Source organism: Epinephelus fuscoguttatus, linkage group LG20, assembly GCF_011397635.1.
Source record: "Epinephelus fuscoguttatus linkage group LG20, E.fuscoguttatus.final_Chr_v1".
Taxonomy (NCBI): Eukaryota; Metazoa; Chordata; class Actinopteri; order Perciformes; family Serranidae; genus Epinephelus; species Epinephelus fuscoguttatus.
The window spans coordinates 10,015,051-10,038,701 of record NC_064771.1 but is presented as its reverse complement, the minus strand read 5'-3'; the positions used below and the strand labels follow the sequence as shown (position 1 = coordinate 10,038,701).

The 23,651-nt window shown below is 42.6% G+C and overlaps 1 protein-coding gene across 12 annotated transcripts in view; it reads left to right on the top strand.

The window, feature by feature from the left end:
* The window catches only part of cacna1g (calcium channel, voltage-dependent, T type, alpha 1G subunit), a 213,037-nt gene extending 190,336 nt beyond the window's left edge, over positions 1–22,701 (top strand). For 8 of the 12 annotated variants that reach the window (XM_049562752.1, XM_049562757.1, XM_049562751.1 and 5 more), the window contains 8 exons: positions 1,382–1,452; positions 4,275–4,353; positions 4,687–4,808; positions 6,678–7,100; positions 8,537–8,689; positions 15,014–15,221; positions 15,541–15,710; positions 20,465–22,701. In XM_049562752.1, coding sequence (XP_049418709.1) covers positions 1,382–1,452; positions 4,275–4,353; positions 4,687–4,808; positions 6,678–7,100; positions 8,537–8,689; positions 15,014–15,221; positions 15,541–15,710; positions 20,465–21,457 — 2,219 coding nt within the window. In that variant the 3' untranslated portion in view covers positions 21,458–22,701. The other 4 variants (XM_049562754.1, XM_049562753.1, XM_049562755.1 and 1 more) reach the window with 3 other exon arrangements.
* Positions 22,702–23,651: the final 950 nt, after the last annotated feature.

Below are 23,651 nucleotides of genomic sequence, written 5' to 3'. Positions count from 1 at the left end.
AGGTCTCTTCCGGCAACACTTGTGTCGGTGGATGATGGGTGTGAAGAGGCTTTAAGTACAAACAAGTATCCCCGGAGACATGCTGACACATGTCAGTAGAAAAAGCAGAAGTGTTAATAGTAGAATTAACGTTTGCTGAATGTCATTTAACTGCTTCAGCTTCAGGGTCCTGGTTTGTTACTCAGAATACACTGGAGCCATCGTTAATGTATTTCTACTGTGACAACCCAAGGATGCTATGGAGAGAAATGCATTTTGATTTGATGCGATGGGCAGAAAGGCAGGATTGCTAAGAAATGTGTGATGACTTTATTGTTTTGACTTTTTAGTTACACCCACCGCTGCATGAGGTCACTATGCAGTAAGTATCAGCAGCAGTCTTCCTCTGGCTGTTTGATTGGATCTTTAAATTTGCCAGGATGGGCTGCCAATCAAGCTGCTTCCTCTTTTGCTGTCGTTTACAATCTTTTCCTAGACCAGACCAATTTTATTAGAACATTCAGTATGAGCATGAGCACTTAAGGGATCATGCAGGGATCACAGGATTCATACATATCCAGGCATACATTTAACATGCTAAATTTTCTCACTAATATTGCACATTCTTAAAAGAATAGTTTGACATTTTGGGATATGCCTGTTTGCTTTTAGTCAGGAGTAGGACAAGATGATCGTTACCACTCTCATGTCTGTATGGTAACTATAACAAGAAAGTCAGCAGCCCCTTAGCTTGGCACAAAGACTAGAAGTGGATCGGGAAACAGTTAACCTGTCTCTACGCAAAGGTTAAAGAATCTTGTTTTCTTTGATCTTGTTTGTTTAACTTACTTGTGTAGGTTTAGGTAATGAACCTACTTGTGTAGATTACATTAAAAAATCGAAAGTCTTTGCAGTTTTGCAGGGAGTTACTTGTTGGAACCATTTTTTGGTACAAATCTTGTTGGAGCTTTGTCGTCACTGTGAGGTTGCTAGGTAACCAGTGGAGACTTCTGGAAGTCACTGACCCACAGCAAGAAAAAAATAACATTTCTGGCAATCTCTACTTTTCCACTTATTATTATGCATTATCTGTCAGTCTTGGTGCACCTTCATTGATACACCATTGCCATACCAGTGACCTTATCAAACCGCAACCCCAATCAGAGAGATATGACCTCAATCAGGCGATGTAAAAGCCTAATGTTGTTCAATAAAAGGAAATCTGCGACCACACTAAAGGAGCAGGATTAGTCTGTAAGTAAGGAAGAAGTTGAGTCCTTTCAATTTCATAGAAGGCGTGATGGCACAAGTCCCTGTTCTGTTATATAAGACTGAACAATTTTAATATTGGTGAGACAATCTTTCATTTTCTGTGTGTGTATGTGTGTGTGTGTCCCCACAGTTTTGAAGCTCTTGAAGATGGCAGTGGGAATGAGAGCTTTGCTGGACACCGTTATGCAAGCCCTGCCTCAGGTACACAGTCAATTCTGTTAAATAACATCCACCAAAGCCACTGAATTCTCTTTTCCTTCCTCATCCTCATTTTCCTCCATGGGCCTTTCATTTCCTACCACGTCCCACAGAAGCTGTCCCTAAAATTACATCCCAGGAGCAATTCTTTTTTGGTACATAGTCTTCTGTTTCAGGGCGTCGTCGTTTCCCTTGAGCTTTTTATCAACTCTAGAGACCCTTATTTGCATAACCACCCCCTGCAGAGATCGGGAAGAGAATGCAGCTTCAGGTTTTGTTTTGAACGATGGTGGGTGGATCGGAGGGTGGTGGAGTTGGTAAATTAGATCAACTTCCACAGTGTTTGGATTGAGATAAAAAATAACAGTCAATCCTGTGTTCACAGCATTCTTTGATACTACCTCTGTAATTCAGGGAGAGAGTGAGTGTTGTTCCAGGCTAATTCCTCCTAGAGCCTGTCAGAAGTGTTCATGATTAATAAATCCGATAATGGGGGGTGGTGGGAGTGTGAGCAGATTGCCACATGCTGATTAGCATTGACAGTAGCAGCAGCCACAAATCCTACAGCTTTCATTATCTAAACCCACCTCTCTGTCAAAGCATCTATTCCCGTTATCTTTTTTTTTACTCTTGTCCAGGATCAGTTGCACTATTAAGCTTCTCATATTTTTATCCAGATTTTGCTTCTTCTTCTTTGCTTCAGTCACTCATTCACGGCATTAATGCATGGCACATAGGCAGTTCACAGTGATAACGGAAGCAGATTTACTACCTGAAATTATTATGAGTAATTTTTTAAAACAATGATATCTTGATTTCAGACAGAAGTGCAGTAGGTACTCTCCCAGCACAAGAGCAACCTTAAGTGACATAAGTGTACGGGGATTGGTTGAACACATGAGCCAAAGCAGTACCAGCAACTGCCATTTTCAAAAACCTGTTGACCTTGTAAACAACAGACAACATAAAACCAAAAAGCAGCTCCAAACAAAAAAAGTGGAAGACAACATGGACAAATGGACCAACAGTGAAGTCCAGATGCACCGTAATTTGAATTGCCAAAGGGGAATATAATAATCTTTGGTAGCCGGCATATGTCACTTCAGCGTTCCTATACTGGGGCGCTTGTGGCTCAGAACGTAGAACGGATTGTCCACTAATCAGAAGATTGGTGGTTTGATCCCTGGCTCCTCCAGCATGTTGAAGTATCCTTTGGCAAGTTACTGAACCAAAATTGCTCCTGATGGTTGTGGTTAACTACTAGTGTGTTAGTACATGTGAATGGTTGACTAAGTAGTGAGCGTCATGTGCAATTTCCATGTTAGTGCCGCTATTGGTGGTGCAAGTTTGCCTGATATCAGACAGGATTGTCAGCTTGTTACACTTTGTTTCCATCTTAAGTCTGACAGTGCATCCACTCTGATTGATTTCTGTGGGGGAGCAAGATTCAATTCTCCTTAACCAATCACTGGAGACTGTTATATCTGCCTGAATCTAACGTCATTTTAAGTCTAGGTGCAGGTTTTGCTTTAGGTTTTAAAGTGGAGCAGAGGGAAGTAAAAACAAACTACAATGTCATGTGATATTGAGAAGACATGCAGATTTAGAACAACCTTGACAGCAGCATCTATTATATGTATAGCGGTTGCCATTGTTCTTATTTCGTCATTGGTTCTGGCATACTGCTTGACAACACTTTACAACAGCTTGACAATTGTGTCAGTCCCACCCATGGTTCTGATTGGCCAATCAAGTCCCCTTAAGGTCCAGGTTTATTGGATTGTTGTTACATGACACAATAGCAGATGAGTCAGTCAACTTGGTGTGGTTGGTGGATTCCAAGGTCTGGACCCAGGCAGGGTGCAAATGCAAACAGAAAAAATACCCTTGAAGGTATAGTTCTCGGAAGAGCTTCCCAGCGCACAATTTCTCACGGGGAGTCCCCTGAACTGATCATTCCGAAAACACCCTCTCTGACTCCTTTGACTTTTTAATGTGTCCAGGTGATGGAATGCAAACCCTGCAAAGGGCTCTTGAATATGCGCTTGATTGTGACATACATTGCATTGTGCTCGAAGACTGAGGCTAAAGCTGCACGCCCCCGATATAAAGCCATATTATTTCTAGCTGATGACTCACGCAGAAGGCCTAGAAATAAAGAAACTGCAGTGTAACCTACTAAGACTAATCAATTTATTTGACGAACGTAATGTTAAAAAATCAGCAGTAGCAGAGCTACTAATCTTAGTCTACCCAACAGTGTCATCAGAGTGGCTCCCACACAGTGGGGAAATACTACACTGTAGATGTGCTACTTTTTTTTTTTTTTCTTAAATCCACTAAATGATGTATTATGAAACGTTCAACTAAAGCTTACTGCTCCCCAGCTAGTTTGTTAGACGTGCTAACATTTGCAGCTTATGTTAGAAGAAATAAACACACTGTTAAATCCATTCCTTACATTTGTTTTCTGGTTTTGGAAAGGGTGCAAAGAAAGACACCACCATCTAAGCTCTTTAAAGGTAGAGTATCGCTCTTACTACAGCCCCATGCTTACCGCTTCAACATGCAGGCAAATCCAAAGCTTGACAGGCCTGCCATGCCTAGTTACGGTTGCTCAGCTATAATTGGACAATAGCTGTTCGGTTGGGGTTTAGCGAATGGTCAGTGGCCATATCTTATATTTTCTCTTGGCTGCTTCCTCATGACCCTGCATTCATTTTCTCACTGGAATGAGCTGTTTGTTGTCTCTCATTATTGGTTTATTTTGCCTGGGATTTCTCTCCTCTGACTAATCCCTCTCTCTTCCTGTTGTCTCTCTGCAGGTGGGGAATCTGGGTCTTCTCTTCATGCTTCTCTTCTTTATCTATGCAGCCCTGGGAGTGGAGCTGTTTGGTGACTTGAGTAAGGACACACGCAGGCAGTCAGGCACACCAGACAGAGATTCACACACATACATACCACTCAGGCACGCAGGCTTGCACCAAGTGTTTAATTCTCCCCTCTGTGGGTTTAATCTATCTGATGTTAATTGCTTTCTAAAAACCCTTTGTTGAAATGCCATATTGATTTCTCTTTTTCAAAGTGTAGCTAGTAGCCTAGAGAGTAATAAAATACTATTACAGTTATTAACATTATGTTGTTACAACTCTTCTTATCTTCATGACTCTCCTTTACTGTCTGGCTGTTCCCCTCCGTCTTCTGTCATCCCCTCCCTGCTCCACCTTGTCCTCCCAGTCTGTGATGAACTCCACCCATGTGAAGGTCTGGGGCGCTACGCCTCATTCAAAAACTTTGGGATGGCATTTCTGCTGCTATTCAGAGTTTCCACTGGAGACAACTGGAATGGCATAATGAAGGTGAAACTGACACTGCAGCCTCAGATCCTGAAGTCATAAATACACATACTGCACCATCATTATTATTACGTATATTATGCACATCCATTCAGCAGGAACACAAGAGGCAGATTTAGTGGTCATGTATTGGCACAGGAACCAATTTTTCTGCAGGTTACTACAATTTAGTGCTGTCCCTCCCCTCTATTCATCTTGCAAAAGCTGATTCTTTTTCACCCAGGGCCAAAAAATAGTAGGTTGTAAATGTTAGCTGTCGCTGTGCTCTTTTAGTACAAGATTTGGTCAAATTTGAGCTTGAAAACAATTAAGATATTAGCATCTACATTGGCAGTTATGCCAAAATAGCACTTTTATGAGTTTCGTCTGTTGTCTCTGTGTTCTATTTCAGGTCAGAATCCCTACAAATCATGTTTATATTGGACAGTGGTGCAACACAGTGAAGTCCCTTGCCAACATTCAGTGCCAGTAGTAGTGGTGTGCTTTTTGTGTGGTGAGGCAGAAAGTAAGAGCGTGGAGGTCGTGGTGATGGATGCAGTGCATCTGACTTTCTCACCAGAGACCTGACTTCATGTCCCATTCTTATGGCTGTTTGTACCATCAACATGATCTTTATCTAACCTTCACCATACTGTCGCTGAAGTTATCCATGCAGGAATATTGCAGCCATGCAAACAGCTCTGTGAGGCTGTACGATAGAATGTATAAAACAATCCATAGCCATGATGCCACCCATTGCTTTTTGGATTCCTGTTATGAAATCTTGAGTGTGGCATTTTGGCCTGTCACCATCTTGGATTTTTGGAGCCAGAAGTGACCATTTTTGGACAAGAGGGTGGAGCTAACCCTGATGCTAGCTGCTAGTTTGTTTAGCATGTGCATTTACAGTTATGGCTAACTATGATAATGGTAACACTAGCAAAAAAAAAACAAAACAAAAAACAAACAAACAAAAAAAACGGTCATTAGAGCAAAATGTATGCACTGGAAAACTGAACATCCAACTACTGAACAAGACTTTTGTAGGCAACCAAAACATTGCAGTTAACTTTCATGAACTGAAAACACTCAGCATTTCCGGCAAGGTTATGTTATCTAACCAACGTTGTTGCTGTGGTAGCAACATATGGCATGCACCTGTCACTTAAAGTGGCCATGCCCTCACAGGGCTGGACAGTGCGACATACCTATACGCCACACGTGCTATGCAGAAATCGGTCCATGCTATGACTAAAATTATCATGCTATGTAGCTTTGCAATGCTCGTGTGAGACAGAGCCACTTGTTTGTTTAAGCTTAGGGTTTGTGTGCTTGTTTCTTTGTGAGGTGAATTGATAGTGCATTTCTATTTATAGTACATTGTGATACAGAGCCTGAATGCAGGCTACAGATCTGTTCATGAAATGCAGTGCCATGACGATACAGCCCCTTTGTACACCAGATGCACTGTATATAAAATGCAGACATGCCGAACTGTACTACACATGCAGCCTGTATCCTTGCAAGAAAGTGGAAACACTATAGTATTAACATGAAGTTTAAACTTTTATAAATTGATGTTCTTTATAAAACCTGGTTTTAGGAGGTGCTGCAACCTCCTCAGCACCACTCCCTCCCATGTACATGGCAAGTGCATAGAAAATAATAATATTATAAAAAGATATTTAAAACAGTGTCTACCTTTTTTCAGCAATATATTCATTTGAAAGGTCATGGTCATGGGGGAATGCAACTGCTAGAAAGAAAACAGTGCCATTGGGCATTCAGACTGTCCTTATTAAACGTTTTGCAGAATCAGTGTTCTGTTTGAGAACTGCTTGCTGGTAAAGTTTTAGCTCATGTGCTCATGTCATGTTTTCATGTTTCTTCCAGGACACATTAAGGGACTGCGCTCAGGACACCAACACCTGCTACAACGCCGTGGTCTCTCCCATCTACTTCGTCTCCTTTGTTCTGACTGCTCAGTTTGTCCTCGTCAACGTCGTCATTGCTGTCCTGATGAAGCACCTGGAGGAGAGCAACAAGGAAGCCAAGGAGGAGGCGGAGCTGGAGGCAGAGTTGGAGCTGGAACGGCAGTTAGAAGCGGGAGAGACAGCGCCAAGGTCGCCCCAGCTCAACCCTCTGGCACTGGGCACGGACAGATCGAGTTCTGGGGGCTCCCCCTGGAGGTCCACTGGAGGAGGGGACAGGGAGCAGGAAAGAGACGGTCCTATGGACTCGCCCACTGCTGACATAACCAGAGATCCTGTAAACATCAGAGCAGACCCCCCTTCTTGCCTGGATCCCCCACTGGAGGTGAGGAATATGTCTGGTATTGCTTGTACATTATGTATGAGTGTGCGTTAGAGATATCTGGAGTGTGTTTTGGTTGTTTTGTTATGACATCCCTGAGGGCACTTATAAAAGTTCTGTGTGCATAACTGTGTAGCTACATGCATTAACTTTAAATGCCTTAATCACACAGTTATCACAGTGTGTGTGTGTGTGTGTGTGTGTGTGTGTGTGTGTGTGTGTGCGCGTGTAGATAAGGTCCACATTATTGCACACACGTAAAAGTGAAACATGCTATCATATATTGTCTAGGTCAGATTGTTCGATTCTCAGTGGTCCACTCAGCATACTGCATGACATGACAGATGCTCTGAGGTCACTTCCTACTGGGGGCCAAGCTGTGAGGCCAGTCAGATGACCCCCACGTCTCTGGTCATTAATTCTGACTCTGGTCCAAACCATTAGTTAATTCTCCGGCCCATGCTGAGGGACACTGAGCATTATGGATTGTATCTGAAATAATGGATTTCTTGGAAGGAATGTCTCTTCACTGTCTTAATGTAACAACCGTAAACCATATGTAAACAAACTATAGCGGATATGGCCATATTAGGACATACTCACTACACATTCTGGCATCATTTCAAAATATAAGTGGATGCATTTATGTGTGATGTGTCCTAAATCAGGATCACAGTTGCAAGTATAAAATATACTCTCTGTAACTGATACTGACCCATATTAGCATGGTTTACAGTTTGTGTGTGTTCATGACTCTGTGTGTGTGATAGTGTGTGTGTGGCTGGTCCCTGTGGAGGACATGCCAGTCATAGACAGGTCACAGTGCCATGGGAAAGCTGGACCACAGGGTCTTGTTGTTCACTTTAACAGCTATTTCCAGACAGCAGGGAACTTTTTGGGGATAGGAAATAGAGGTCTCACTATCGTTATGTTTCCCTCTAAGATGTTATGGGTCTCCCTCCGCCACTCTTCCAAAACATTTGTGGTTAAGCCGCAATCTCTTCTCCAGCCCTGTGGGAGACCAACTCTACTGCGGTGTTGTAGTGCCCCCTTGTGGGGCATTAAGTGGTAACACATGAGGGCCTGAGGTGGATGTTGGTAAGGAGGAGGTTGTATTCAGTTGCAGCATGAAAATCCTAAGCCATTTAGTAAAGAATGTACAGGATTGGATACTAACTAGGATCTGGTTCTCCTACTTGGATGTGTTTCTTTTGTCTTGTTTCTGCTCGTTTGTTTCTGCCTGATCGACTGCCTTTTTCCCTCTGTTTCTTTCTTGTGATCCACTCTTTCTCTCTACATTTATTCATGTGTCTCTGTCTTGACTTCTGTCTTTCTTTCCCCCTGCCCTTATCTATTTTCCCAAAACTTCTGCTGTCCCCCTCCTTCTCTTTTCCCCTCTTCCTCTCTCTGGTCTTTCCTTTCCTTCTGCATCATCTAAGTTTGTCCAGCGGAGAGCACAGTTTGACTCGGTCTCCCTGGTCATCCAGGGTTCAATGGAGGGAGAGTTGAGTTTGATGGACAACCTGTCTGGCTCTATCTGCCACTACTACGCGCTGCCCCCCAAGCCCAGCAAGCACAGCACCGACAAGAAGGTCAATAATCACCAGAATGATGACTCACTTCCTTCATTTCATATGTCTAGCGGGTCTTATTTCTCTCCGACGTGTAGGGCTGCACAAGTAATCATGACAAAATGAATATTACAATGCAGAGGTTGTGATATTTCATTATCAAGAACAAATCCAAAAAGGTTACAGATTGTCTTGTTTTCCGTTACACAAGGCTGAATACATTCATATTCCTTGTTTTCAATGCAGTGTCACGCAAGGACTTTATTAAAACAAGTGATAATGCATTTAAAGGGTCAGTTCACCCATTTTATCAGTCAGTAGTCTCAAGCCATACAAATAGTCTAGCCCAGATTTTGATATATCTAACATTGACATTTGTGCATCCACTCCCAGAGCAACAAACATGAAAGGAATTATGTTTTTCTGTTATTCTGCTCACAGCATTTAATAATGAGGTTTTAAAAATGAAACAGCTACATGTCCTTTCAGAAACAATGTCCTGGTCACTTAGGATAATCCACAGACCTCAGTGGAACTACTTTCTCCAGAGGAAATAGTCCCTATGAAAACTTTCCACAGGGTGTTCTGTGGATCATCAGTGGGAACAATGATTCCAGAGAGAGATGTTGTGGTTTTAAATGTAATTTTCCAGTGCTGTGAGCAGCACAAACAAAATTTTATTGACCTCCATGAGTTTTAAAGTGAGTCAGTCTTGTTTGGATCTACAAATCTGTTTTTGGTAGAGTATTACCTGCGTGCCAGTGAAGTTAAGATTCTGATTTGCAGAAAGGACTATTTAGGTGCATTGATTTTCAATGTAGTTACTGATATGGCTATTTATTTTTTTCTTGACATGTCTTGTGTCTTTAAGCATCTCAGCACTATGTTGAAAATATGTTTTTCCCTTTAAAGGGGAACTGTGCCTATTTTCAAAATTCCGACATTGTACTCCTGTGGTCTAAGACTGTCCAAAACTATTAGTGAACATAAACAGTATAAGTATAAAGTATAAAGTTTGCTCACAAATATTGATTGAACTTTCCCAGATCATGGAAATAACACTGGAGGTGTTCCCCTTTAATTTAAAACAGAATACCAAAGTCTGTTTTTCAAAATGACGCTTATTTTTCAGACTACTCCTTATCTTCTTAAAGCCCCAACTAGGCCTTTAAAAAAAGGCAAATTACACTTAAATTGAAATGACTCCAGCTCATTGACATGCGATTAGGGGTCGCAAATAGATTTAATTTTGTTTAAGGGGTCACAAGCAAAAAAACAGTTTAGAGTTAAGTAAGAAAATGTCTTGTTTTAATTTGGGTGAACTCACCCTTTAAATAAAGAAGCTTACAAGTATGGAGATGAGCTTGGTTGACTCTTGGAACAATAGATTTTTATTGAGAACAGGTGAAATTATCTCACCACTATTGGCAGAATTCACCACTTATTTTAATGAAAATAACATTTTATGACTCAATACCACACTAAATTACTTAAAGATGAATAAAGTTTGTAAAGTACAGAATTCCTGGCCTGCACAGTAAAAAGACAGCTTTGCATACATTTAGTCCGTGGAGCTTCATTTCATAAAATTCATGGAAAAAAACATGTGATGTTTTGTACATATCGTGCAGCCCTACAGCCATTACCGTACTGGCATTCCTCCACATTGAATATTTTCCCCTTTCTAACCAGCCCTGTTGCCCACCACAGTGCAGTGCGTCATATCCCGCCTCAGCTATGATCTCATCCCCTCACTCACGTACTCACTCACTTATATTCATTCGTGCTTGGCAGGTTTTTGGTCTGGCTCAGCAGCCTCAGTGACATGTTTGAGAGTTTGCTCTGTCTCCTCCACACACTGTTTGTGTCTGTATGTACATAATGCACAGCATGTCTGCGTGTTTATATATATGAATCCATCCTTTGCCAAACACCATTCCTGAAGCAAGGACATCACACTCTTGCACACAAGTCTGCAGAGTTATGGCTCAATCAATAAGCTATGGATCACTGTTTCACTGAATAATGCATCTGGGTGCCTCTTTTCCACATTTGAAGGCAAATTTTGGCCAATTACATTAGCATTGCAAAACCCCATCTTCTAAAAGCTCTAAATGGGTTTGAGATGTCATTATTAGATGCCATAGGCCACCTCTCTCCTCCTGATATGCTAGCAGAAATGTTTTCCATTGAGTCTCGGGCCCTGCCCCTCTCTGCTCAGAGGGCCCATTTGCCTGTCAGAAAGCATTACCCCTGTTAAAGCAGGTACAAGGCCAAATATACAGCATCTCCTCTTACAGAAGCCACAAACGCCCAAGGCCTCTAAACACTGCAAGACTGACGGCAACGTTTGCACAGTTCAGTGATGTAGATTAAATCAAAACAAGGATAGGCACTTAGAGGCGTTTTGTTTGACTCTACGCCTCCACAGTTTTCAACTGACTGCGCATAACAGCACACACAATATCAATGATTCCCCTCCCTGTCTGCTTGTTTGTTGCTGTGGAAGAGTGTGATTGTCTCATTTGCATCACATTACACACTTTGTCTGTCCAGAATCATCAGGCTGTGCTCGTGTGTCTGGACCCTGTCATAATACAACTGTTGGTAACCCCACAACACAATGATAAATCGTTTAAAAAGTCTAAATGTGTCCATGTGGTTTAAATTTTGCTTTGTCTTTCTTCCTTTCTGCTACATACCTCCAGCTTTATATATGTTGTTTTGAACATGTATTTACCTGTTAGCCACAGGTCTTATTTGTGTGTATCGTCCTTATCTTTATGTGTTGCACGGAGTGTGCGTTTGTTTTCTCTGCTCACCAGCCGTTGTCTCTTCCTGCCTAGATCCCTCTAGCGGAGATGGAAGCTCTGTCTCTGGCCTCTGAGAAATCCTGGTCCCTAGCTCTGACAGACGACTCGGCCCCTGACGATTTTAACCCCCTCTTTCTAACCACTCTGGAATGCAATGTACTGACAGTTCCTCTCTTTCTCTTTCTCCATCCCTCTTCCTCCTCTTCCCCTCTGCAGTATCTTGTAGTGTTTCCTTTCCCAGGGGACTTCCAAAGCCACTTGTCCCCCCACTACTCTCATGCACAGGGATGTAACAGGTGTAGAATAACAGAGGGAAAGCAACTGCATGCAAAATTAGCAAAACAGCTAATATTCACCTATAGTCCCAGCACAACCAAAAACATATAATGCAGCTATAATCTTTATTATATTAAAAGTGTTGTATTTACCTTTCATTGTTGCATATGACAACCTGCGGACTGATTTTATGTAAAGGACTCAGGACGAATCCAAAGGACTTGACGATTATGCACGCTCTTTAGTTCCTTGCCACTCCTCAGCTCCCCTGCAGCACCAAACAGTATGCAACACTAGCTAAAGTTAGCTACCAAATGGAGACAGCTAACGTGAATAAACGACTAACAACGGCGGCCCAGAGATGGACCTTCAGTTAATGTTATCATAACTTTCAGAATTCAGTGCTGGCCGCTCTGTCTGGTCTGTATCCAGAGCTGCCGTCCACTCTCCTCCCAGCAAACTAGTGTCCTAGCGGCACGGAGTGAAGCAGACAGATTTCAGGGTGCAGTAGCTGGTAATTTTTTGTCCCATTTGTGGTCTGACAAAAGTTTATTCATTAAATTCAGTGCCCCATATCATAAGTACAGCAGTGCTGGTGCTGAAAAAAAGAAATGTGAGAGGAAACGTTGACGTGAAAAATATCGTGATGTTGTGGTTTTAGCTGGCTAATGTTAGCTGGATTGTTAATGCGGACAAATTGCTAGCTCGCTAATCTGTCTTAAATGGACTTTACATTTTGTCGCCACCAGCCTCTGTTGGTTAGCTGTGCTGTTTTAGTGGGACCAGACTGCTGGAATGAGAGGTGAGTCATTTAAAAAATTAGGATTTCATACTACAATATGTGCCGGTTGATGGATCACATACACGCTGAATTAAACACCAATTCGATGCCCAGGCGCTCGCTTGTGATTTACATAATGGTCAACAATGGCATTACTAACAAGGATTTTCTAAAAGCTGCATACAGAACCTGTAATAATGGATCACATGACCAGAATATGAAAGGTGTTGCTTAAACTAATAAACCCACCGAGATTTATCCTCTGATCCTGTAGCTATGCTCAGCTCTACAGAGCTTTATAAGGTTTTTCAGCTAATTGTTTTGGTGTTCTGACCTGCAATGTTTCAGTTTTGATTGAGTCTCACTGCTTTTATTGTTGCTTGATAAGCAGCTTGGAAAAAAACAGTCAGAAAAACTTAGCAGTTAGCTGAACTTAGTGGAGCATTTAGCAGCTAAAGCTCTTTTAAGACAGATATTTCATTCAGGAATTAAAGGAGAATATTTGTGAGTTCTTCACCCCTTCATCTCATTGTGCAGGTCCAATAGTTTCCAATAGTTAGTCCAATACGTAACTGTAAATTGAAAGGAAAGGTCTTGAAAAACAACTGTGTCATTTGTTATTAGCTGTAGGTGCAGTGGAGAAAGTGTTCAGTTGGTACACTTCCAGTTCAGTAATTCCATTATATTGCTCACAGTACGTTAAGAGTCTTTTCATCCGTGGTGTACAGCAGCTCAGCAGCACATGGAAAAGGGTAAATCTGTCTAAAAGCATACAGTATACAGTAAGTGCCCAATAATAAATGACTTATGAACATACAGTATGGGACCTTTTGCGGCTTATAAACCAAACATAACTGACTAAAGTAATTCAGAAGTTTGTTTTGATTTTCTCAATAATTAGCCCCAAATGACATCATTCTTACCAGGAAACTTTTGAGGAATTACCAGGAAATGGCATACCCATAATATGAGTGGTACCCAAAATATTTATACGTGAACAATATGAATGCATGTGGCTGGCATGTGTGAGTTAAAATCATATTTAAGAATACGTAAGCCATTGTTGAGGGTTATAAAGTCTAACCACCATTATAAATCAGTGCTTAAGTGCACACACAAAAGCAACACTATTTATTTTGTGTCCCACTGAAAACAAATGGTTCCAGCTGAATTCATGGTAGCACAATAATGCATCCAAAATGTCTGGATCTAGAAAATAATGGACTTGCTGGAAGGACCAGCGCTGCTTCACATCAAAGCGTTCTTTTTCACCACCTCATCCATTATTTGTCAGCTGTCATGCACTGAAGCTTATGTATTCATCCTCACCAGGACTCATCTATACATTCCTCCATGATATCCTGTCCCACTGGGCCCTGTCATTGAAAGGTCATCCTCCACTTTAAGCTGAAAATGAATTAAATGTCAACTAGCTGTCAGGATATAATTAACAACCACTTTGGCTCATTAATGATCACATCACTCCCTTGTAGTCACATGTCTTCCCCAGAGAGGGTCACTGTAACCTTGGCAATCTCAGAAAAAGGAGAAGCCCGGCCAACACATGAGATGAAGTCGCTGTTAATTGGATTGTGCTGGGACGAACACACAAAAAAAAAGGAGGGGGGTGAGGAGGTAGAGGAGTACAAGAGGCGTTGAAAGACCCTGGTGAATCTAACCATGTGCCCTCCAGCTTTCTCTTCTCTTTCTCATTCCACCTTTCCAGCCTAATGTGTGTTACTCTCCAGTCCAGTCCAGTCCAGTCCAGTAGAGTAGTGCGCCTCCTCACCTGCCAGTTTGAAGTTTTCTCTCCTTTTACTCTTATCTCTTGATTTCCTTTCTTCTCTCTCTCTCTTTCTGTAACCTCCTTTTCCTTCCTTCTTCTTTTCCTTGGTTTACTGTCCTTATCCTCTGTGCTTTACATGTGAGTCCACGTCTTTTCTCACGGTCCTTTCCTATCAGTCTTCTTCTGTGCTTGTACTTGTCTTCTGTCCTCTGGTGCTGTGGTAGTTTTCACTCTTCTCAGAGTTGTTGTGTGTTTGCTACTGGGGTGAACAGTGCGCTGGAGCTCCAGTAGCTCTGTGATGAATGTGAACTGGTTTTGTAATGGGTCAGGCTGCAGGACACTGCCCCAGCTGACACACAATCACGGAGCAGGCTTGCGTAAAGTTACATGACTTCCGGGGGAAATGGAGACATAAGACGCAGAGTGTGTTGCGCTTGAAAAAAGAAAGCACTCAAAAATTTCAGCCTAGCACAGTCTCGTTTCTGTGATCTGTGGCAGCTTTGTGCCAGTCAACTCCAACATGCAAAGATCCTCTCTGTTTTCTGTGTATGCTAATGACCACCGCCTCTTTGCTCACAAAGATTTCAACTTGTGATTTGCTAAAAAGAGTGTGAAAGAGCTTGAGTTAAAGAGTAGCCCCAATCCTTCCAGCCCCAGAGAGATCCTGACTCTCTTCTCTCTTTCCACAGCCGGAGCAGCTAGATCCTGGGGAGCCACTGGAGGACAACCTGCTGAGCGTCAGGAAGCCCACGGTGGGACGCACACACTCCCTGCCCAACGACAGCTACATGTTCCTCCCCCTGCAGCCATGTGGCAACACGACCGTGGCTTCAGCACATCTTCTAGCACAGACACAGGGGCCTGAGCACATACTGGGCACCCACAGGTCCCAGTCAGGTAATGTATGATACAGTTTTCATTTTATTTCCAGCAAATGTCACAGTAAATTGAAACAAGCACCCTGCGACAAAACAACACCTGAGCATTATTTACTGTTTTGTGAGAGACCACAGGTGTAGCTTGGGAGCTTATTTATTTGTTTTGATCCAGAGTTTGTGACACCTCATTTGAATAGGACAGACACAGTAGGCCCTGATTTGTAACATAATGAAATTTGACATCAACCAAGTAAGATACAGCTAAAATCCTTTGAGAACAAACACACCTGCTGTACCTGCTTTGTTTCACATTCAGTGCTGTGCTTGTTTGTGTGCAGGCTCCAGCAGCTCGGTGCGTTCACAACCAGAGGAGCGTTCCCAGCAGCTGACCGTTCCAACAGACCTCTTCAGACCTATCAGCCCCCACAGCCACTCAGACTCGGAGAGTATACCACGACTTCCCCCTCCCAGACGCACACACACATTCAGCCGCACGCTTCGCAGACAGGTGACTAAATCGCACTGATTCTGATTTTCACTTTACTCCGAAATCACTTTTAAAGCCTGTCTGTGTCTGTACTGTATGTGATGACAGCTTAGTGGTTCTCATCCATGTGCCATTTAGCCCCAGTGATCTGGAAGTTTTGATTCACACCAAACACTACAGAGGGTGATTTCACTGCTTAAAGCAGCTTTCTAGGAGAGACAAAAAGCTGAACTGGAGTGTTTGATGTGAATAAAAACTTAGAGTATGAGGGCTGTTGTTGTGTCTTCATTTTTTTTAGAAATATTACATACATATCTATGATTTATTGAAAGGAATACTTTATTCCTCAAATCACCTTTTGTATATAAATTACTCATCTTGTGTTACCTTGAATTCTTGACGAAAAGTTTTTTTTTCTAGCATGCCTCCAGGGCAAAACGAAAAATCCAAAAACTGAAAAGTGGGTCCGTTTTAAACAGCAGCAAAACTATATCAAAACATTCCTGAACAAACTCTTACAAAACTCAGTGCACTATAAACCAAGTTTCATTTATCCTGTCGAATGCTCAGTAATACCCAAACAGACAGACAGACAGCCCTTTCTGACGGGGAACTGAACTAAAAAGTGAAAGTTATCTGTGCTCTCTTTAAAGCCAGACTCCACTGACAGAAACAATAGTTTTGCTGAACACAGGAGCTGCTGGTCTACCACTGCCTTATCAGTTGGTTTGTTTGTGTTATTGTGTGACTCTTGTAGTTTGAAGGGTTAGTTTGGATTAAGCAAAGTCACACAACAACATAAACTAACTAACTGATCAAGGCAGAGGTAGACCAGCAGCTCCCATGTTCAGTGAGGTAAAATTACTGTTTTTGTCAATGGAGTCTGGCTTTGAAGAGAGCATAGACAAAATTAAATTTTAGTTCAGCTCCCTGTCAGAGAGGCCTGTCTTTCGACTGGATAAATGAGACTTGGATTACACTGCACGAGTTGTGTGAGAGTTTGTAAACAGATGCTTTGATATAGTTTTGCTTTTGTTAAACACGGACCCCTTTCACTGCAATTTATCAAGAATTTTCTCTGTTTTTGGATTCTTTGATCACTGTGGAGGCATGAAATGGTCATTTTGTGGGCAAAATTCCTTTAATATGCAAAAACATATTACAACTTGAAATCATTTTTTTTTTATCATCAAGTTGTGGCCCTGAAACCCTGTTGCAGAGAGAAATTGGTTTAGAGCTTTCCTACAACTCTCTCCTTGTTGCATGTTCTAAACAGTTTCACTTTTCTTCCTCCACCTTTCTCCCCTTCTTCCTGGTATTCCTATCTGTTATTAACTTATCTGCTGTCTCATTCTTCATACTGTATCTGTTAACTTTCTGATCTCAGCTCAGTTGGTCCCAAAAGCCGCCCGACCCTGAGCTACTGCACAAACACAGATACTCCTGTTTCTGAAACAGCAACAAACAGCAGACATTAGCTACCACTGGGCCTTTCAGAAACACTGTTCTCCATGATCATCAACCAACAGACAGACAGATTAACAAACACACAGGCTTCCCTCATTTTTCCCCCTTTGTCACTCATTTGATTTTTATTTCCTGCTAACCATCAGCCACAAAGCATCTAAACTCTATAACAGGTAACTCTGCCTGTAGGAAACCTCACTAATCCTTCTAAACCTAAGCAGCAGGAGTTGGGTGTAACATTGCATCAGTGGATTTTTCAGTAGCTGAGAGACAGAATGTATTCAAGCCAGACAAAGATATTATTTGGCTGAGAATTTTACCCACAATGCAGTGCACTTACTAATATAAACAGTACAACTCAGGGGATTGCAACAGAACAGCGAGGGCTGTCCATATGCATTTGGCCATTTTGTACACACAGTACCACAGTGATAGAGCACTTGTGACTTTTCTATTGACTAGATTAGCTCTACATAGGTACATAGATGTTGATCAGAGTGCAGTAGTTATTGCACTAAACCCAATTTTACTTTAAAAAAAGTGTGACAGGGTGATTTCTTCTTAGTAATGTTGCAGTTAGGATTTGTTTCTCGGTGTTGTAGTGCTGTGGCTGGTGATTGGCCTGGCCTGGTTGTGATATCTTTGACCACTAGGTGTCTCTGTGGTCCCACCATTCAGGCTCAGGCAGGGAAACCCATGATTTCAAACATTTCTCAAAGTGCCCTAAAACTCATGCATGCTTTGCTTCCTCATCTCTAGAGATTCAAGACACTTTAGTTGACTTAATTCAACTCAATTATATTCAAATATTATTGTAATTTCCTCCCCCCAAGTTTGTTTCTGTGAGGAACGAGTCATTTTTTGAGTTTTAGCAACCATGGTGCTTACTAACGCTTCCTCTCCTACAGTGTTTACATATTATGTTTACCCTCTGACTGTTGGCCTCACACCCTGTGGACGGTTTTGTTCAGAGACAAGGACGTCAGTACGGAAACACTGATCAGAATTTGGCTGTAAATTGAACTACAAACTGCACTGCAGACAGTTTACAGGGTTTTGTGTGAATGGTCAAAAGTCAGAGGGTCAGGTGGTGTGGCTCAGAGTTCACTGTGTCAGCTGGTGCTCAATCAGCTGAGTCCTCCTGTCCAATCGAAAAGAAGCAGCGTACACTTTCCTGGTGAAAAAAACAGATATGAGCTCCTTACATGGAAATATTCACATCAGTTGGCACCTCCTCTAAAGTACTGAACTGTAGCATGACTTACAGGAAAATGACACACCTCTGTATTTATTACATTCCAGCAAACTGAAGGGGCATTCTGTTTTCACAATCTTTATATATGTAAAAAACTGTGCAGAAGATTTTTCAAGAGAATCACCATGGTGATGTTGAGAGTGTCAGGGAAGTTTGAGTACAAGAAGTTAATTTTACAGTCATCACATCCTTTTAAAGAACCCTTTTAAGACAAATAAATAATACTGTGTTTTGAAATATAATTTGCATCCGATACAGGTCCTCAGCACAAGTTAGGCTGATTTAAGTTTGTCATTTAATTTATTAAAAATGCATCCACTCCCGCCTTATTAGAAAATCCAGAATATGCACATAGTGTTAAATACATAAGTCGGACAGAGTCAATTCTCAGTGTATGTGACCTGGAGATTTTACATTCCCACATCACTCTTGCGTAAGTTTCATAGATCAGAGGGCTGTATTACGAAGCACGAAGTAGCTGGACTGACAAACCCTAAAGCCTCACTCAGAGGTAGCAGGTATCACATGGGTGGTTATCAACTTGCTCTGTTAACCCAGGCTTTCTGCTTCAGGCTCTGTTTGCATTCCCTTAAAATTAGTCAAATGACAAATGACGAATTCAGCACATTATCTTAAAATTAAACAAGTGCATGCTGCTTACTTTCACCTTTGAAGAATATTGACAAACCTTCCAATTTTATTGTGAAGCAATGAAGTAATGAAAATGCTTAGGGGAAATGTATTGGAGTTAAGGTATACATTTTATTTAGGAAATGTGGTGGAGTAAAAGCAGAAGTTTAAGAAATATAAAAATTCAAGTAAAGTGCATATACTTTCTAGAAATACTTAAATATTCTAACAAAGTGTTATTACTTAGTGACATTACACCACTTATTAATAATGTAGTAAACTATTAAAGTATAATGTTATCTGTGGATTTATAAAAAAGCTTTGAGAGCCAGTGTGGGCAAATGGACCAGAGAACACTACAAACACATTCACGGAGTTCAGGGAGAAGAACAGATTTTCTGCATCACTCAAATACTCTAGGTTCCTATGGTTAAAAAACGACATGATACGTACAGTAAGTGCTACTGTAATTGCACTGCTTCGTTTGGTGGCACTAATGAAATGTTACAGCTCAATAAATTGGATTAAGTGCATTTATAACATGTTCCCCCAGATGAGAATCTGTATTGCTCATAGATTGACATCGATTATAGAGTGAGGCTACTCGCCGATTTCAAACTGAAACTCAGTACAAAAACTGGTCTATTCCAGGTTTGGTCTCCAGCATCAGTTACCATAGCAATCCAGGCAGATTAAGAGACAGCCACCTTCTATTAGGCCCAACATACCTCCCTAACCCAGTGGTGTTGCTTCATGATATATCCCTCCGGTCATGGCCCAAAGTCCTGCTGGCACACACGCACATGTTGAACTGAGATTTAGGGCGAGCAGCACAGAGAAACTTTCCTTCTTCAGAAGATGAATGTGAAAAAAACCTCTGCACATACATCATTCAGTGCAGTGACACTCAGACATCCGAGTGAAGTAAGAACAATAATCACTGAAGAATGGAGGGGGGCTTTGACAAATATTCCTATCAGATGTGAAAACAAAATACTGGCTCAACAGAAGCACTGCGCAGTAAATTAATAACACAAAACCAAAGAACACATCCAATAATGTCAAAAGCTGTTTACCCAACTTACTCTTGACAAATCGTAATATGGAATTCTGCCATTGAGTAATCCAGTGTAACCTCTGGCTTATAATTCATGGCACAGTGTTGCAATGCATTTCAGCCGCACACTGCCTTCAATAAGAAGTACAGAGAGGACTCTGGGGACATGCTGATTAGACTGTGAACTCTGACCCCAACTACTGCTTCTCATCCTCATCACCTCTCACTAACTAGTCTCCCCTCTCATCTCCCCGATCCCCTGATCTCCCCCTCCCTTCCCTCACCGCACATTTACCTCCATCTCCTCGCCCTTCTCTCCTAAATATTTCATCCCTCCCCCTGTCCCCTCCATGCCCCGTCCTCAAGGTTGCAGTGTCTACTGACTCTCAGGAGGCCCTGTGTTCAGACGGAGGGGAGAGCAGTGAAGGACTAGTGAATGTGGCCTCTGTGGGCCTCCCTCAATCCCCCTCCAACTCCCCCACCTCTCTTTCCCCCTGCTCCCATCATCAGCAGCAGCCTGCACTCTGCCTGGTCCCCGCTACGCCAGGCGCCTCCCCTAAACCCTCGCGCCCCAGCAGCGTGCACACCCAGCTTCATGACCAGCACTGCCTCGCCTCCTACACCCCTTCCTCCCCTTCGCCATCCCCTCCTCCCCCACCCTTACCAGCCAGGCCGCACCAACAGGAGAAGTTGGATCAGGAAGTGTCCCTCATTACCCGGGCAGGGTTGGCCAGCAGTGATGATATTATAGCAGAGGACAGTGGCGATGGCGGTAATGAGGGTTACAGCAGCTATGCAGGCTGCCTGGAGAGCCGGAGTCCATGTCTGAGGCAGCTGAAGAGGTTCCACAGCGCTGACACGCAGGGCCGCAGTGCTCCCCTGCCCCGCCCCCGCCCTTACTCCTGGCTGGACGACCCACGACGCCACTCTGTTGAGGTGTGCTCCTCAGTGGAGTCCAGCCCCCAGCGCAGCACCACCTCCACCTCCTCCGGCTTTGTGTCGCGGGCCGACAGCCTGCAGATCCACAGCCAGACCTCCACTCAGACCTCGCTGCCCTCGCCCCGACGCAAGAAGAAAATGAGCCCGCCCTGCATCTCCGTGGACCCCCCTGATGGACTGGAGCCTCAGTCTGGCCTCTACCCAAGCATGGGTGGACTGGGGGGCATGGGGCTGGGGGGACTGGGGATGCCCCCCCCTCTGCCCAGCCGGGACACCTGCCTGAGGAGGAGAGCGCCCTCCAGTGACTCCAAGGACTCCTTTGACCTGGGAGTTGGAGAGGGTTCGGGACAGGACGGAGGCTCGCCAAACCCCAACACCAACCCCAAGCTACTGACTCTTCCCAGAGAAGACAAGCTCTGAGCACTGAACACTGATACTGCAACACACAGACACACACACGCACACAGCTGGACGAACCCTCCACACACACAAACACACGATGCACACCGTGTATCTGTGATGGTGATAGTTCTAGTAATAATGCTGTAGAGAGTAATAATGGTAAAACTACAACAAACAGTAAAAACATCCTTGGTTTCATAAGGAGTGCAGTACTGTAGTAGTGTGACCATCCCTTGTCTTTGTATTGTTACTGCCAAAACAACCAGAGAAGAAGAGAACACACGAAACAACAACACAAACATGACTGTTTCTCTTCGGTTACGTCTGCATGCCACTGGCTGCAGCTCGACCCCGTAACCTCTGGAGTGACATCAGCACCTGGGATTTGGCGCCCTCTGTGGTCGTCATATGAATTGTCTGGTGTTACACAGGGTGGGCTTTGCCCGGTCAGTGGAGGTACAAAGCAATATGAACGTTTTAGAGACACTATTTTCTTAAATTATTGGGCCATAGTGTTTGTACAGGATGTTGTTTTTTAATTTCATTTGATTGTTATTTTCATGTCTTTTTTGTGATTTTCTTTTTTTTTTGTCAAAATGGTTTGTCTTTGTCTTTTTTTTTTTCACTGTAGGATATTTCTAGCTTTCTTGGTTTACTGAGGAAAGTGAACGTTTTTCAAAGTGCTGAAAACCATGTATTTGTAGGAATAATATATAAATATATATATAAAAAAAACAAGTCATTAAACTGAGCTTGGATTTTTAAGCACACGCATTAGACCGTGGTGGTTTGATTGTTAGTGGAAAAAGGAGGTTTCACTTGAAGTTTTTACATTGATTGCTTGATTCTCTTGAGGGTCTGAGACAGCCCCTGAGGTCTCTGTGCACGGGATGTGAGGACAGAGACTAGAACAACTTCAGAAAAACAACTTCAAATTGATTCTGCAGTTGTGTTTTTGACATTACTTCTTCTTTGACTTCTTAGAATGTGCTAATCCAACTTTTGTTGTTCAGGTGTGTGTCTGCAGCAGATTTATATCCCTCTGGGCATCAGAGATTGATATCCATTCCTCACATTTCCTCTTTGTGTGAAGAGTGGACTGTCACTGCAGAAACTCTTAGGCTGCCCAAACCCAAAAGCACAATAAATCTGACCTCATGAGCTGAACTTTCTACTGACACTGGAGACTGTTAATTGTGAAAACAACATTAAAGAAGTCATAGCACACCTAACACAGCCATCTCTACTGCAAACCTTCTCCTCACCACAACCACTGCTCTCTATCACAATGAATTAAGGTAAACAGAATGAATGCACAGCAGGATTCTCGTATTTACTATGAGACAAGATGAAATGGAAGTTTCCTGAATGTAACTCCAGTTAAGGTGTGCTAATATACCCCAGCGTTGCTCTGCATCACAATGTCAAGTGTAACACTTACTCTGGGAAATACAGTTAAAGAGACAGATCACCATCAAATGAAAAACATATTTTTCCTCTTACCTGTGAGATAGTTGTGGTGTGAGTAACCGAGTGTTGGAGCTATCGACCGTAGAGATGTCTGCCTTCTCTTGAGTATAATTCAACTAGATAACACTCAGCTTGTGGTGCTCAAAGCGGCAAAAGAATACATTTGAAAAGCTCAACAGCAATTTGTCTTTCCATAAATCATGACCTAGTTACTCAAGATAGTGAGCGGTTTCATGTAGGAACTGTCATCTTCCTACCAACCAACCAATTCACCTTGCAGAAGGAGGTGTGCATCTACACATGGACCAGAGGCTCACGCTTGTGACAGTGCAAGATGTAAACATTATTGGCGCCCTCCTTGGCTGAGCTGTAACGTTAGCTAACTTAGTGGTGCTAGGTGAGCTAGCAGTAGATGCACTCTTCCTTCTGTATGGTGATATGGTTGGCAGGTGTAGTTCGGGAGAAAGAAAATAGCTCCTACATGAAACTGCTCACAACAAGGACTGTGGATTATCTTGAGTAACCAGGTCATGGTTTCTGGAAAGGGACATTGCTGTTGAGTTTGTCAAAGGTATTTTTCTAGTTCCATTATAATCATCTCTACGGCCGATATCTCCAACACTCAGCAACTCACTCAAAAATATGAATTTTTGGGTTGAACTGTTCCTTTAAAGGGGGATTACACTCATTTTATACATTTTACACAATGTACCTGTTGGGGAATACTATGTGGACAAAAGTT